Genomic DNA, 16,052 nt, shown 5'->3' on the forward strand with positions numbered 1-16,052 from the left:
GAATTTTCAAAAAAAAATCATTTCAAATGTGAATAAGTTTGGAGCACACGTATTTCACATATTTTTGCCTCGAAACAATCATGTTAACAAATGGCTTCACATGAGTCATTTTAGACTGTATTATGCCATCACATTTTTTCATTTTGTATTTTGTATTGGTACTCTTATCATATATTAGTCTCAAATCAAAAGAACCAAGCAAAAAAAAAAAAAAATGCCAACATCGCAATCACGAAGCATTTTTAAACGTACATGGCAATAATATCGGGCCTGAGAATCCCGTCTTGGAGGTAAGGAGCTCTTCATCGGCAGCGACGGAGGCCATTAATGCGAGACCACAGAGGTCATTAGCATCGCTCCATGCACCGGCGTAAAGCAATCACCTCCCGAGAGCCGCCGGACCATCTGTCCTCCCCCCCGTCGCCGTTCGCCGCAAGTGTGAGGTCACTTAATGACGGGCGACGCGCGTTTCCGACCAGGGAAGCTGATTAGGCCTCGCTGCCGACAAGTGTTAATCAGCTGGGCCGGATGACCAGGACAACGCTGTTCGGGATTTTAAACATGCCCTGCTGCTCATCAAAGACGGACCAATGAGGGATGTCGTGGGAAGGTGCGAAAAAAGTTGGCCTTCCTGTCTAATAAGTCTTTCTGTCTAGCTCGTTTTAATTGCGTCGCTAGCACGCTAGCATGTGCCGCGACCTAACAAAGCTAGCCGGGCAAGTTGGTGTTCGATCACATGATTCAGTTACTAAAATGGAACTGGATTTTACTGAACTGCTTTATTATTTCCGCTCAATCTTTGTTTGATTTCTCTTCAAAACAGTTGTTACCGTTTACCAGGCAATTGTCTGATATTGTATGCGTCCATTTTGTTTGTCTGTTTGTCTTTGAATTTGGCGCGCTCATCAAAATTCTCAGTACGCACGCGCACCAATTATTAATATTCCGTAGTGCCTCATTTCCCTGTCATATCCATTTTATTCTTTTTACCCCCCACCAGTAGATTCTGTGCCTGCTGCACAATGTTATGTATGTGCGTCCACAGAGCTTTGCCCTCCTCACCATAATAGTTTGTTTTTGTTTTCATTTCAGCCTCCGCTTTTAACTTGACATGAATTGTTTCCAAATCTTGGCCTCACCCCCAATCAAAGTCATCCTCGAGTGACTGACGGCGGAATTAGCATGGAGTGTTTTGTTAAGCTCGCCGTCCTGGTATTTGTGATTGAATCAAAGCGGACAAATTCCCCGTGTGTCAAAGCCCAAATTCCCTCAGATTGAAAGCGTCAAACAAAAGGACGGTGGATGTGACGTCTTGGCGGAGGCATTTGTCACGCCAGCTGATGTTTCTTCTTGGCACAAATGGTTGAGCGTGAGTGATGCTCACTGCTATCCATCACAGAAGGACACCGCGGACACTCGGGGGAATGTGAGATTGGGATGGGGGGGTACTTCAGGGAGCTCATTAGCGCACCTATTAATCTGCGGTTTGACCCCGGAGAGAGCGCACCTCCAGCTAAAGGCGACCCCGGTCTGAGTCAAAACAAAAGCTCCGCCAGGGCTGAAGTCGCTCCTCCTTTTTTACGGCTGTTTGGAATCGTTTGGTCGTTCCCGAGTCGCTCATCCCTGTATAGATTTTTAGTTGTTGTGGTCGTCACTTTACTTATGTTCGAGCTCTTAAATCTACCTTAGCAATTGTTCGACCACTTTTCAAGAAGCTTTACTCACCACACACTCAAAATGGCGACACAGTGCACAAGAAGTCAACCTGAACACGGCCTGTGTCTTTCTTTTCCAAGTCAATTATTGATAGCGGAGAGGAATCTTGGTGGCAAGGATGAAAAGCGTCTGGCGGACCTCCGTGTCCAAGTGGCACTGGCTTTCAAGACGAGCCCCGCTGCCTTACTGATCCTTCCTTCAGGGCCCGCCGCCTGCTGCACGCCCGCCCGCCCGCCTCCCTCGTTAGCGCTCTCTCGCTCGCCGGCCGCGCTGTTGAGCTCAGCACTTTGCAGAGTCAAAAACAATGTCATGCCTGCGAGGCCCTCGCGTCTCCGTGTCCTTTGCCGAGCCCTCTGCGGCGCTTCCTCACCAAAAGGTAGCGGCGCTAACTGTCAGCTTTATTTAACACAAATGATTTGAGCGCGTAAGTTGTGAAAAGCCGTGTTAACGCTAAAATTAGCACTGGGGCGTTCAAGGTTGGACAGTGTGGAAAAATGGCGATTATTGTTACTTTGTCTTAATGAGCTGAGTAACCACGAGCCTTTTGTGGTCATGATTTACAATACCAGTATATTCAAATGATGTTGTTTTGTTTTAATGAGCCGGGTCACAACAACAGCAACAAAAAGATAACACTCACCCATTCACAGTCGGACTCCATTTTTATTTCGGAAAAATCAACGTTGTCAGATGTACACCGATGTGCACCAAAACGTAACGGACACAACTTCAAGTTGAACGCAAGAAAGCCCGGAGTGACGAATCGCAATCTACCTGAAGCGAAAACTCAAACCTGCACGCCATTGATGTTGCCAGCACGGACGTCAATGTTGAAGGTTGCTCGTATTTGAGGTCAGGCGGGTCGTGCGCAGGTGGCGGCTTGAGAACCCGAGACTCCGCCACTGCCGCTACTGTGATTCCGCCTTTGATTTGCCCCTCAGATGTCTGCAAAAGGACACTTATACATTTTTCAAGGCCCAAGAGTCCACAAAGGGAAGAAAACAGCTTTGAAATAAACAAAGGTCCCTCACCTACACTTGATGTCGGACGGCCCCGGGAAAAACGTCGGCGAGATGAGAACCGGCGCGGCTCGCGTCGGCTCGTCCGAGCGTCGTCGCCTGGTGCCGCGACCCGACCCCTATCTTTTTGCTTGATGGAAAAGCCTCGGCAGAGTCCATCTGCGCTCCTCTTTCTGAGTCGGGCCGAGGGGCGCTATCGCTAGCATTAAGTTGATTAAAGTGCTCGCCCTCCAAATGCCAGATGAAAGCGGCGAGCGCACTCAGCCCAAGTCTAAGAGCAAATCGTACGTCAGCACGGGCAATCCAAAGCTTCTCTGGCAAATCATCTCTAATTGCACCTTTCTTCCTCCGAGCGATCTGAAAACCGAGCCGGCGCGGATACTTTGTTTGAATGTCACGTCAATTTTGCAATTTTCAACAAAAAGCTTTCAATAGGTTCCCTTTTGAACGTTTGAGACGATGGTTACTTTGTTTTAGGAAAACAAAGTGACGATGCCAGCGGACGCATTTTGCGCTGCTGACGTGAAATTGACAAAAGATAATGTGATGCGTGACAAGAGCTGATGCTGCTTATTTTGTTTTAATGAGTGGACCGGTGAGAATGACGATACGTGTCCATCTGAATTATGTGAAGACGCTAGCCAATCGCAGTTTGTTTAATTAACTCCTGACAACAATTGCGGGTAGCAAACACGTTTGGTACTCGCAACTACGTTTCATTTGTTTCAATCAACAGCAAAGTCGCGCCGCCGCAGAGGTCGGACGAGAGCCGCCGCTAGCTAGATGAAAGTAAACGAGCGCACTCATGCGAGCTCCTCAAAAGCGCAACTAATAAAAAGGCCGACGGAAGCAATCCAAAGCCTCTTTGGCAAATCATCTCTAATTGGACCTTTTCTTCTTCGTCGACTTAGTCGCCATTCGACCTTTTTCAAAGCCTCCTTTTGAGAGCGGCCTACTCCAACCAAGTGACCGTTAGCTCCGCGTTCAATGTTACAGTAGCAAACCAAAAAAAAAAAGGCATTAGATAATGAAAGTGTGCTCCTCTCACAATACGAGGCAGGCAGATGGCGGAATCAAGAAGGACGAGTACGTCGTCGTCGGTGTTGTTGTTGTGCAGGAAATGATCAGGATGTGACAGCACTTTGCTTTCAGGTAATCTATTCCCATAATTGTCACGCCAGATGCCGTCCCCTCTTTAACCATCAAACCCTCCCCCGCCCGCCATTCCCGCTCCGCAAGGTGTCACGCGAGCATTACGTCTTACCGAACACACTCGGCGAAGCCTCGACAGAAGCGTTGACAGCGTCGTTGCCGGCAAAACAAACAAAAGCTCGGGCACTTAAGCAGCTGATCAATGCCTGTTCAAGATTTTTTTTGTGTGTGTCAAATGACGACGTTTCGTAGCTCAGAAGAGGTGCCAAGCTCGCTCCAAATTAGCCTTCAAGAACGACTCTCGGCACGCCGGTAAATAAAGGGCCAGCATAAATTACCTTTTGCGTGTCAATCCTGCGCTGGGCTTTTTTTTGTCTTTTTGTTAGCATGTCGCCTATTCGTCTCGCTAGCGGGATAAAATGAAATGAAAGACGCCGCAGCCGCTCGGAAACGATTGGCCGCGTTGTGCGAGCTGCAGCCAAAGCAGAATCTAAACTCATTCATTGCCAGTGACGACTATACACGTCCAAGATGTACTTTAACTGTCTGTCTTTACATGTGGGCTCTGAAAAATGATCTTGAAAAATTCTCGTGTGTTTCCCTGGCCATATTTGTTTCCACATTTAGTGGCCTATTTGTTTCCATATTCGGCCTTGAGTGTGCTGCGGAAGGAAGAGCAGACGGGTGATGAAAGACGCGGCTGATGTGAGCGAGCAGATTGGACGGGACATTTATGGACTGCGGGCCGCTACTCCATGAAATGTTTGCTCCACTTTGTCCGGGCGACACTCTGCGCTGTGGGTGCCGTGCTAAAGTCTCCATTGTCAGAGTCAACTTGACCTGACCTAGCTGGTTAAGCCGCTGCATTGTGCACAGCAAATCGCTTCAACCGCGGAGGGCGGGGGTGCTTTGTGCGGCTGCAGGCACAATAACGCATAAGCATCGCTAATGCGCAGAAAGACCAGTTTTGTCTGCGTATTTTATTTGCGGCTAGCTGAGGAAACACAATAGTCTCTGTTACATTGGCTCCTTATCCACTTGGCAACACGGTTTTGTCGATGCATTTCTCACCACTTTGTACGCCATCCCAGACATGATTGGGGGGAGGGGTGGCCGGAATATACTTATATGCGGATATACTTTGACACAAATTCTCATTTCAAGCCACCAAATAGTAAATTGTGGCTAAACAAAAGCAAATCTACGGTCACAAAATGGGCATGACTTCCTCTCGAAAGACTATTTTATGGCCACAATAGACATAGCATGCACACAAAATGCTAATTTGTGTCCTCCAGTGACTAATTTGTTGACAAAATGCTAATTTATATCCACGAAACACTCAATCTCAGATGCAGATATTGAGCGAGCGCGTTGTCCGGCAGCACTTAGCGCCTCAGCAAGCCCAGACTCGCGCTAGCTGCTAGTCTTCACACCCGCTTCGTTGGCTAACGCTCGTGTTCAAAACAATAACGACATGACCAAATCGAGGCTAACATCATCTTTTGTCTCATCGGACGCTAGTTTCGGTTGGGACGCCATCTTATTATCAAGGTGTTGTTAAATTTCATTTGCGCGCTTCACAGCAGCCAGATGATGGTTAGCTTTTATATGACGTTTAAAATTAGCTTCTTTTTTTTTTCTCTGTGCATAACTTCAATTGACTACACACACAGTCTTTGTTTTTTTGTTTACGTTTACAAACTTTCACTGTTTTCCCGACTTCTCCAGAACAAATGCAGCGTCGAATCCCTGCTTTTCCCGTTTCCTTCTGAATGTCATCAGCCTGCCTCCTAATTACAGGCGGCGTCCTGCCCGCCAGCCAGCACCTTATCCCTGCCATGAACCGCGCTAACACTAATTGTTCCATTACATCAACAATAAGGCGGCGTCAGAAGAACAAAAGAAGCCCAAGAAGAAAAAGAAGCGAGGTAGAGACAAACTTGACAGGCTAATTTTCATTAACCCCGATCTCTGGGCGCTTTCATCATCCGCCGCTCTCCTCCTCTTCGTCATCATCTCCCACCTCGCTGGCGAAGAACTCAAATTATGCACAAGCGCCGCGGCTACAGCTAATTATCCAAAGAGTTCCTCATTAGGCCATTTCCAATCCCACTTTAGATCAACACTTACTCAGACCTGAGGGGATTCTTCCGTTCCCAGCAGCGGTTAAGCAAACAATCGGTGCAAAGGATCAGGTGTTCCACTTGGAGAAGCGCAGGGTAAACAACCGCTCGTCTCTAGCGCCCTGACGTAGATGCTAACTGGTTTCGATTTCTCTCTCCGCTCGGGTCAGGAAGTTACGTGAAGGTCTGAAGCAAGGGGGAACGGGGTGGATTAAAAAGAGGCGCCGCACCGACCATAAACTGGAATCAGTGGCAAACTATTCCCACAGCATTTATTAACGTCATTTAACCGACTCATTAATAGTACCATCGTTTATACTTTTGACTTTTGGTGAGCTCATTCAGAGCAAAAACAAATATGATAATATTGCAGTCGACTTTGGCGAATCCCAACATAGTCATTAATCTAGCCGAGCTTCCAAATTTTGTGGTAAATTTGCTCAATTTTGTGGAGCTAGTCCTGTCTTTGTAGACTTTCTCGACAATTTGTCAAATGTGAAGACATTCCGTAGCAGACAATCTACACTTGAGATTTAGCATATTTGAAGCCGATTGTTGTCTTGGTTTCATCGCCCGTAGATCATGTCAGTGTTCTTTGTGGATGTCAGCCAAAAGGCGGCTTGGCAGCAAAACATTAGCAATTAGCAGCTAGCTGCGGAAGACAATGGCGCTTGTTGTAACAGCCAGAGACGACACAGTTGCGATGCACAGGAAATCACACGAGCGAGTGAGCTGCAAAAAGACAAATCAAGTTGGCATTCCAGAGAGGGTGGAAATGATCCCGTATGCTAATCTGGGGTTCTTTTGTGCCAAGATCCTGTTTGCCAATAAGATTGTCCTCGTCTATGACATTAAGATGGGACTTACGCCATGTCTCTTGATGCACAATACTAGCTTTCTGGAATGACTGGAATTTGACTGTGACTGACTCAAAACCTTTATGCAACGTACTTGAAATATTCTGATGACTGCCATTATTCAGTTTCCAAACGTTAATCTCTGGAATTGGGCGGTTTTGGGGAACCGAAGGCCGGCAACTCTCCGACGCGGCGCGCTGACCAACGGCAGCCTTTTGATGTGCTCTGGCTTGTCAGCCTTCATCCTTCCTGCCTCCTCCCCCTCCTCCCCCTCCCGGCGTCGGGGTGTCATCGCGTCTGCGTTCCGCCAAACGGCAGCAGAACGTGCGGCGGGGCTGTCACTTCAAAATGGGACGGCGTCAGATCTGTTACTTTAACCTTGAAGCAATTAGCCGCGGCTGAGGCGTAATGAATCCTGACATCACTCCGCTGTGATGAAACCTCTAATTGCTCTGCAGGAGGAAGAAAAAAAATGAAGCTTTTGACATCACTGCTGATAGACGGGTTTTCTTTTCCCCCCCCTTCTCCTCTCCATCCTTCTCCATCCCTTGTTGGCGGTTGGCCCGGTTGCAACTTGAAAGCTAGCGTAGCCTCGGTGCCATCAGCTGTCCCGTCACATGACAAAGACGACGACGGCGAGCCGACGAGGCAAACTGGTTGCCTTCGCCCAAATGATGAGGCCCGTTTAAGCCGCCATGATGTCGGTCATCACTCAGACCGGCAGCTTGCTGTCCGCCGGCCCGCCGTCCTCTCCCAAAGGGTGGCCCGAAGACACTATATCCACATTTGTGTGCACAAGTACACTGTTAAAACTGCTGGGTCAAATTTTTGACTCACCCATTAGATTGGGCCAATCTGACCCAAGTTTGACTTGTTCTGTACAAAACAACCCAATGTTGTAGAAGCTGGGTGAAATTGACCCACGTCAGTGACCCAAATTAGAATTTTGAGCCAGCAGTTTTAAGACTGACTGTATGTGGTAAATTACAAAAAAATAAAACACTTTTATTTTTTTAAATTCCCAAGTCAGGGATTATTATATATGAATCGCAATTTACTTGGTTACATTTTTAATCAGGTCATTCAAATCATAATAAATTGAATTGAGGTCCATTCTTAAAATAAATAAATTTGGAATGCTTTAAGTTTCATTTAACAAAAGTACCAGATGTCTTTTCTGAGTTACTGAATTGAAGCTAAAACTACTCATGGATGGACGACGTCTGCCAGTACAGTTTCTTGTTCTTGAACATTTTTAGTCCACTCGGTCAGCTGTGTTGTCTGAAGGCAACAATGTGGAAGATGCTGCTGAGATATTTTTGGTGGATGCTTGCAGGGGCGGATGAGGAGGAAGGGAAGGGTGGGGGGCTGGCGGGCGGGCGGGCGTGGAGAGGGGGCGGGGTTAAGACGCTGTTTAGTGAGTGATGTCGGCAGATGTGATAATGAGAGGCCAAGCAGAGCAAGTGTTAGCTCATTATTGTCATGAAAAAGATATGGCGGCGTTACATCAGCGAACGCCCAGAAAAGTGGCAATTAAAGGAGCCTCGCGAGGTTCCCGCTGCAGGCGAACACCGACGAGGAGAGGCGAGTGAGCGCAAGAGATGAGCGAGCGAGAGAGCGAGAGAGAAAGCCTCCCTCCCAAGAAAGCCCATCTGTTGTCAATAAGCCAGAAAAGAAAGAAAGGAAAGAGGCCTTAATCCGCTATCTGCACGTCTGCTGCCCTCCCAGCTCGATTTACACGCAATCCTTCAGCGGCCTGCCGTCATCTTGCGAAAAGAAAAAAAAAAGAAAAATTACCGACAGCCCTCCGATTGCGTTCCACTTAGTGACAGGAAAACTTGCCTAACAATGTCATCGGTACCTACTTTTAGTTTACATTTAATACATTTACATTTTTTTTGTATGTTTTGACAGAAACTGAAATCAAGATAAGTGTACATTAAAAGTCTAAATACCCTTGTGCAGTGGCCAGGTGTTTATGATATAACATAGAAAAGAAAATCGTTTCGAAATATTTTCCACTATTGATGTGACCTTTAGCCAACCATGAACAACTCAACTGAGAGAAAAGAGATTTTTTTTCAGAGACGTGCTGGAAATAAACAACTGTGGTTGCGCAAATGTGCACACCCTCTTGTAAGCAGTATGTGGTTCACATTCAAGCTCATGTTAAATGGTCAACACACGCTTGCCTCAATTTCGTCTTCTTCTGATTCACCCCAAACTTCAGATGTTCTCGTTGGCTTTGAGTTCTACATTTTTCAGATCAATGTTTTGAAATGATTTTTTTTTTTGACATCACAAAAGCCTGACATTTGAACAGGGGTGTGTAGACTTTTTGTACCAATGTATCCATGCGTTTTTATAGCACTTATTCTCCTGCTGGCGTGTTGGAGCCTACCATGCTTGTTTTTGGGATGAGAGATGAAACCCTCACAGGCATGGGGAGAACATGCAAACACTACATCGGATTCGAACCTAAAACCTCTGAACTGTGAGGTGGATGTTTACCTATTTTGTAAAGAAAAAAATTTAAATGGGTAAAAACAACATCTTTTTTACCCAGTGTGAGCTACTGAGTGACATCACAGGTGATACTAGAGCTCAGATATCTCCATTTGTATTTAGTCCAGTGATGCCCCAAACCTATTTCTTTTAAATTCTTTTAGTATTGTAATTTTTTTCAAACTTCTTTTCAGCTCATTTTAAATCCTCAGACTGTTGTGCAACTTCAAAAATTATTTTTGCTTATGTTCTTATTTTATCTGATCTTTTCATGTAATCTAATCGGGAAAATAATCATTTTGAACATTTTCAGTAGGTACTAGGCAGATATCACAATGAAATTGGACCTTGTCCCCAAGCTAATTTTGAAGCTGCAGTTGATTAATCATCCTCTGCTATTATGTTAGCCAAAAAAAAACCAAATTCAAATTTCACAAATATATCCAAACATGAATGCTAATGTAAAATATGTTGCAAATCTGAACTGCATTGAGCGTTTCCCGTGTGAAAAGCTCAACCTGCCAGTCAGCTTCACGCTGTCACTTTAACTCACACTCAAGTGTGACCCACTTTAAACAAGTCGCTGCCACTTTTTTTTTTATTTGCCGCTTTGTTTGCGCCATCACTCCACAAAAAAAAAAAAAAAAACTACACGTAACTAACTCCTCATAAAAATCATTGACATCTGATATTTCATCATGTTTTTCCTCTCTCTTTTTTAAAGGCGTCTGCCTAATGGATGAGCAGGTATCTATGCTGCCACATTAATTCTGTTTGGCTTGCAGGCTGTTAATGAAGCGCACACACACCAAAACCCGCGCCGTCCCCTCCCTCCTCCATCCACCCGCGGAGCGCAATAAATAAATCATAATGGCACAGAAGTCATGCATGTGAGCAACGTGCACAAACCGCACCGCACCGCGCTGCCGCTGGATCGGCCCCAAAGCAAGATGGCAAAATTTGCGCCTCTTGTGAAAAAGTCACATTCCTACGATTTTAGCTGGGCTTTTTTTGTTTGTTTGTTTGTTTTTGGTTGGGTGGGGGGGGGGGGGGGGCATATAAATTTCGTCCACTCTATAGTTCTTAAAACTGAAATGTCAAAGTAGTAAAAAGATAGTTGCTCCTTCGTGTGCAGTAAAATAAGCATGTTTGTTTGTGCAAGTGGCCATGATGTAAGTTATCTAAATATCATCGCATAAAAACCTCCGGGGTCATAGTTCTAAAACCAACTAAAATTGATAACATTGAGTATATGCTCTTAAATGGAAAAATATATTTTCTCATGAAGTTGATATCGAGTTGGAAATGCAAATTACGTCATTGCAACTGTGGGGTAAAATCGTGCGGCTAAATATGAACGTACTTTCAATAATAATAATAATAATAATAATAATAATGATAATAATAATAATCACACAATGACTACAGTTTAGCACGGCGCTCCAAATGGCCCCTGATGGGAAAAGGGCTCCCGTGCAGCCCTGCTGGCTTCTGGAGAATTTGCCGTTTTTTCCTTTGCAGCGTGTCCCGCTGAGAAGTGGAGAAATGTGTGAGCAGCTGCAGGGCCACATTCCCAATCCCTGCGCGTTTACGTTGCCAAGCGCGTGCACGCGCATTCACCGCCACAATGAGCAAATGTCGGTCACCAAGCAAAATCTGCAACGTTTAACAAGTAAATTGGACTTTTTTTTTTTTTTTTTTTAAACAAAATTGCTTTTAGACGGCCCGGTAACAAGAAAAGAAAAGTTGTACGTTTGCATTACGTCTTTATTCATTCCGTTCTTCTCCATCTAATAATAAACTTTAACTGTTTATTTGCTAATGTTAAGTGGATTTTGTACAAAAAGACAAAGCAAAAACGAACTATCAGACGCGAGCAGTCCGCGTGTTCCAGAGTCTTTTATCTCCTTTTCCCGTCACGTGTGCGCGGGGTTAAATGTCTTTAGTGTTTTTTTTGTTTTGTTTTGTTTTTAAATTGGTTGCTTTGTTGTTTTTGTAGTTTTCCTTTTAAGCGTCCCTACCGCGCGTGCGGCGGACTCGACAGAGGGTTCAGTGCCGGCTGGCCCCCTGGTCCAAGTCCGTGGATGAGCACGCGGGGCACCAGCGGCCTCTGGATGCCCGCGGCCGCCGCTGCCGCTGCCGCCGCGGCCGCCGGGTGCGGCGGATGCGGCGGGTGCGGCGCGGAGGGAGTCCGGTACATGCTGCTGTACATGGCGGCCGCGGCCGCCGCCGCCGCAGTGCTGCCGTCCACCGAGCCCAGGAGACTCGGGTGGTAGAAGTAGGGCGACGGGAACATCCGCTGCAGGGCCGAGTAGTTGCCGGCCTCGGCCAGCAGCTCCAAGCCAACCGCCGTCTGACGCTTCCACTTGGTCCTGCAGAGGCCCAACGACAACGGGAGTTAGTCGCTGCAAAAAATGCATACATACAATAAGCATCATAAAATTAAGCGGTTAAAAAAAAAAATCGTCACTTTTAAATAGGTGTGGACAATAAACGAACTGCGCGCCACAAATTGGGGACACTGTGCTATTTGATCTTTTTTGCAGGAAGAAAAAAGTTGTTTTTTAAATCTGCATGCATGCTGAATTGTGCATGAAAATTGGTGAAAAAACAACCAAGCAAAAAAGCTTCTAAATCAGCTAAAGGCAACTACATTCAGGCAAAAATCCAGTACACCGTGTAATGCAGGAATTATTTGATTTTTTAAACAAATATCTGAATATCATAATAATAATATAATTGTGAATGATAAAGCGAAAAAATCCTTAAAATCCTTTCTTAATCCAGCAGTGGTGGGCAACTTCCACTGTGGGGAATGTCCATAGAATACTGTCAAAGTTGTGGGAAAAAACATTTTGATTTTAAAAAAATCTGAGATGAATTAATTTAATTCCATTCCACATGGGAAAATACACTTCAAAATCAGATGATCAATTAGTGCACAAATACAGTGCCTAAATCAACCTGGCCAACTTCCAGTGTGCAGGCACGTACATGGTCTGAAGTGAAATTTGATATCTAAAAAAATGGGCATGTGGGACTGGGGGAGGGGGTGGGGGCACACATTTTTTAAAATGCACGACAAATTAAAGGTAAAAAATGCTGATGCCATTTTCACTTTGGAAAAAAAGAAAAAGTTGCATGCTTAAAAATCAGTGGTCAACTTTTAGAATCTGGGCCATATTTGGGCTGCATGCGGTCACGTGGGATTTCATAACTCTTTGGGGGGAGGGGCCATATTTTTGTGTTTCTTTTCATTCTGCACGATGAATTAGGAAAAACATGCATGCTTCTTATTTTCATTGTAAAAAAAAAAAAAAAAAAACGCTAAAACCCTCGTTGGCCAACCTGTGGCGTGTTGACCATACTTGGACATTATCCTGTCAACCTCCAATTTAATTGATTTTTGAAAATTCATTTTGCTTTTCATTCTTTTAAATGTACATTCCTCTTCTTTTTTTTACATGAAGATATGAAACGTCCAAAACGCCTTTTTGAAACCAATAAATCAAAATCTATTCAAACTAACCGTTGACATTTCTGTTATTTTATAATCTACAAGAAAATGATACAACAGTAACTTAACCAGTTGATAACAAAATACATTTGGACAGGCCATACATTAAACCCACTCCAAAGAAGAGATTTTGCCTCGAACGTGGAAAATAGTCCCCCCCCCCCCCGTACAGAGTCTAACATATAGAAATGAAAAAAAGACAAGAATAGAATGTTTTCCCCTCTGACACTAATAATCATCGACATTTCAATAAACAACTACAGCTACAAAAGTCTGCCTGTGAAAATCCACCAGAATGTAATCAACATATATTAAACGATGTAAAAGTAAAACAAATGAACAAAAAAAAAGTCTCTTTTGATTATATGTGAGTTCGCCACTTTGAGTGCACGTTTGTCCGTAAGCGGGCGCATTGTCGTACCGTCTGTTCTGGTACCAGGTCTTGACCTGCGTGTCGGTGAGGTTGAGCGCGGCGGCCAGGTCCATGCGGTCCTGCACGCTCAGGTACTTCTGGCGCTCGAAGCTGCGCTCCAGCTGGTTGAGCTGGTGGTCGGTGAAAGCCGTGCGCGCCTTGCGGGGCTTCTTGGTGCGCGCCGGCGGGCTGTCGCGGCTGCTCGAGATCTCGCGCTCGCCCTCCTCCTTGCTGCCTGCATGCGTACCCACCACCACAACATGCAGCAAATTAATGGCGGCACATGCACTCCATTCCCGGGCGGTCGTGGCAGACATATGCATGGTGCGCCAGTTTATTAATACGCGAAAAAAATACGACCCCCTTCGTTTGACGTGGCGTCCTTTTTGTTCACTTGTGAGAAACACATAGTTGCTCATCGGTGATATGTTTTGATTTTCCCATCTTAGAAGTCGTCAACTTTTCCTCGAAAATACATACTGTAGCTTTTAAGAAAAATGCACGAACGTGTTCCGTGAACATGTTTTTCATGCAAATATTAAGTTGAGCTTTTTCTTGAAATATGCGTTTTTCTTTCATTATTACGGTTTTGCTCTATTTGATCTTCAAAATAGTTTCTTTTCCTCGAATATATTTTTTAATAAATATGTGTATACACTTTAATGTATGCATTTTGTTTTTGCCAATACAACCTTTTTGTCACGAAATTAAACGAGTGATTTCTGTTTTGAAAATGGTCATATTTTTTGAGAATACCCATTTTGTTTATCAAACTAACTTTTTCTTGAATATGTCCGCATGTTTTATTATTCCCCTTGAATATATATGTATTTATATATTTTAAGAATTAAATCTAAAATATTCATTTTTGTCTTAAAAATAGGACGGTGTCCATAACATGAGAGACCCGAAGAAGCATTTGCCGAAACGTCTTCTACACTCTTAACAATCCACTTGCCACATTTTAGCTGCAGGTCGCGTCTTTTCTCTGCGCTTTAACAATTAATTTATCTGACATTGAAATATCTGCAGCAACAACTAAAACGATGAGTAACGAATTTGAGTGCAGTTTGCATGGTTCATCTTTTTAACAGTATTTATACTTTTTCAATTATTTCAAATTTTGCGTGCTTGTGTTGAATCCGAATTCTTTTCGGATTAAGTCGGAAAGCAAAAGTCCAGCGGCCTGCGTTCCACTTCGTCCGCGACGCCCAAATCAAATCACCTGCGTCAACTTTTAAATGAACTTGAGCTGAGGCGCGTGTTGTTGTAAAAATCAATATGTCAATCTATTTGTAGCCCCCCCTGCGTTACCCCCTCCCTTTTTTTCTCCTCCTGCCTCCAGGAGTAACAATCATCTCTCTAATTGAGCCACCAGGGAGGCTCCGCGCACAGCTTCTTCCTTCTCCCATGCATGCACCGGCAAAATCCCCCTCCTCCTCTTCCTTTTGCTCCTCTCCCATGCAGCCCTCCTCCCCGCATCAACATCCTCCCTCCGATCCTCCGTACCGTTGCACTTGTCGCCGTGTAGCAGCATCTCATCCCGCCGCTCCATCTTGCCGCCCCGGCCCTCGTCCTGGAGCTCCATCTTGGGCCGGAAGCCGTCCGGGCCCGAGGCGCTCTCAGCGGCCTTACTGGGCGACATGGACACGCTGGTGCTGTAGGGCGCACATGCGGCCAGTGGCTTGCCGTCGCCCAGGATGTCCTTGATGAGGAAAGACGAGGTGGCGCTCCGCGGGCCGCTGCAACCCGCGCCGGCCGCGGGGAGGAGGAGGTGGTGGTGCGGCGGAGGAGGGGGAGGATGCGCCGGCGGCCCGTGGTGCTGGTGCTGGTTATGATGATGATGATGTTGGTGGTGATGGTGGAGGTGGTGGTGGTGGTGGTGGAGGGGGTTGGCGTCGGGGTCCGACGGGTGCTCCGCGGTGACGGAGAGCGGCGACGAGGGCGCCGTATCCGCCACCGTGTCGGCGTCCGAGCAGGACGGCGGCGGCGACGGCGTGGCCCGCCCGCCCGCCAGGATGGTGTCAATTCCGAAGCTCGAGCCGCTCGATGCCTCCATTTTAGCGGGAGGGGGTCGTCATAACAGCCCGGGCGCGCCTCTCCTCACATGCACAACCCCAAAAAAGTTGGCACACTGGAGAAAAAAAATTCAAAAAAAGAAAAAGAAAAGAAAAAAAAAGGTAAATAAGTCCACAATCCAGCAGGTGAACTTCCACGGCATCCGCGCGCAGGTCGCCCCCCCCACCCCACTCCCAGGTTTTCTTCTTCTTTGGCTTTTATTGGAAGTTGCGTGAAAGTTGCGCGTCAATGCGCTGCTGGCTTGCAGCTCCGTCCGGCTGCCGCATCACACTCCACACTCGCTCGAACCTTTTGCCGCTAATCACCGTACTCGCGCACTACAATGACTTCCTGAGGTGACGTCACGGGCCACGGCCAAGAGGGGGTGGGGTGATTAATATTTTCTCCTTTCTAATAAATACCGCAACGCTGCTTCTCTTCATAGCACTCCAAAGAGAAAGAAAATCCTTCTCCTCCTCTTTCTGCTCCTTTTCATCCACCTGCTCCTACGTCCCCATTGGCTGGCGCTCAGACCCCGCCGGCCAATCAGCACGGAGCTTCTTGAATCCTGTTCTCGATGCCGAGAAATGAAGCTGCTTTTTTCTCCTCTGCAGGCCTCAGCGGCGAGCTTTTATTTCCTAAACACTCAAACAGGATTTTTTTGTGTGTGTCTTTTTTTCCCCTTTCTTA

The 16,052-nt window shown here is 46.0% G+C and overlaps 1 protein-coding gene and 1 long non-coding RNA gene across 2 annotated transcripts in view; one reads left to right on the plus strand and one right to left on the minus strand.

Moving 5' to 3' along the window:
- LOC148388262 (uncharacterized) overlaps positions 1 to 8,105 on the plus strand; it is a 30,504-nt gene extending 22,399 nt beyond the window's left edge. The window contains exon 3 of the long non-coding RNA XR_015861966.1: positions 7,452 to 8,105. This is a non-coding gene — a long non-coding RNA (uncharacterized LOC148388262). The remainder of the gene's footprint in view (positions 1 to 7,451) is intronic.
- A 3,016-nt stretch (positions 8,106 to 11,121) lies between these two features.
- Positions 11,122 to 15,836, minus strand: barhl2 (BarH like homeobox 2). Its single transcript, XM_088393154.1, has 3 exons — positions 14,814 to 15,836; positions 13,314 to 13,539; positions 11,122 to 11,747 (listed from the first exon to the last, which is right to left on the minus strand). Exons 1-3 carry the CDS (start codon positions 15,361 to 15,363, stop codon positions 11,393 to 11,395), a joined length of 1,131 nt encoding a protein of 376 aa, XP_088249280.1. The 5' UTR covers positions 15,364 to 15,836; the 3' UTR covers positions 11,122 to 11,392.
- Positions 15,837 to 16,052: the final 216 nt, after the last annotated feature.

Source organism: Syngnathus floridae, chromosome 13, assembly GCF_059516105.1.
Source record: "Syngnathus floridae isolate MCC-2025c chromosome 13, RoL_Sflo_1.0, whole genome shotgun sequence".
Classification (NCBI taxonomy): Eukaryota; Metazoa; Chordata; class Actinopteri; order Syngnathiformes; family Syngnathidae; genus Syngnathus; species Syngnathus floridae.

What these genes read in the sequence shown, in the direction of transcription:
- barhl2 (XM_088393154.1), bottom strand. Translation starts at nt 15,363, where the DNA reads ATGGAGGCATCGAGCGGCTCGAGCTTCGGAATTGACACCATCCTGGCG. An exon ending in ACACGGCGACAAGTGCAACG is followed by an intron (nt 13,540 to 14,813) that starts GTACGGAGGATC and finishes GTACGCATGCAG; the next exon opens with GCAGCAAGGAGGAGGGCGAG. An exon ending in ACCTGGTACCAGAACAGACG is followed by an intron (nt 11,748 to 13,313) that starts GTACGACAATGC and finishes GGGCCTCTGCAG; the next exon opens with GACCAAGTGGAAGCGTCAGA.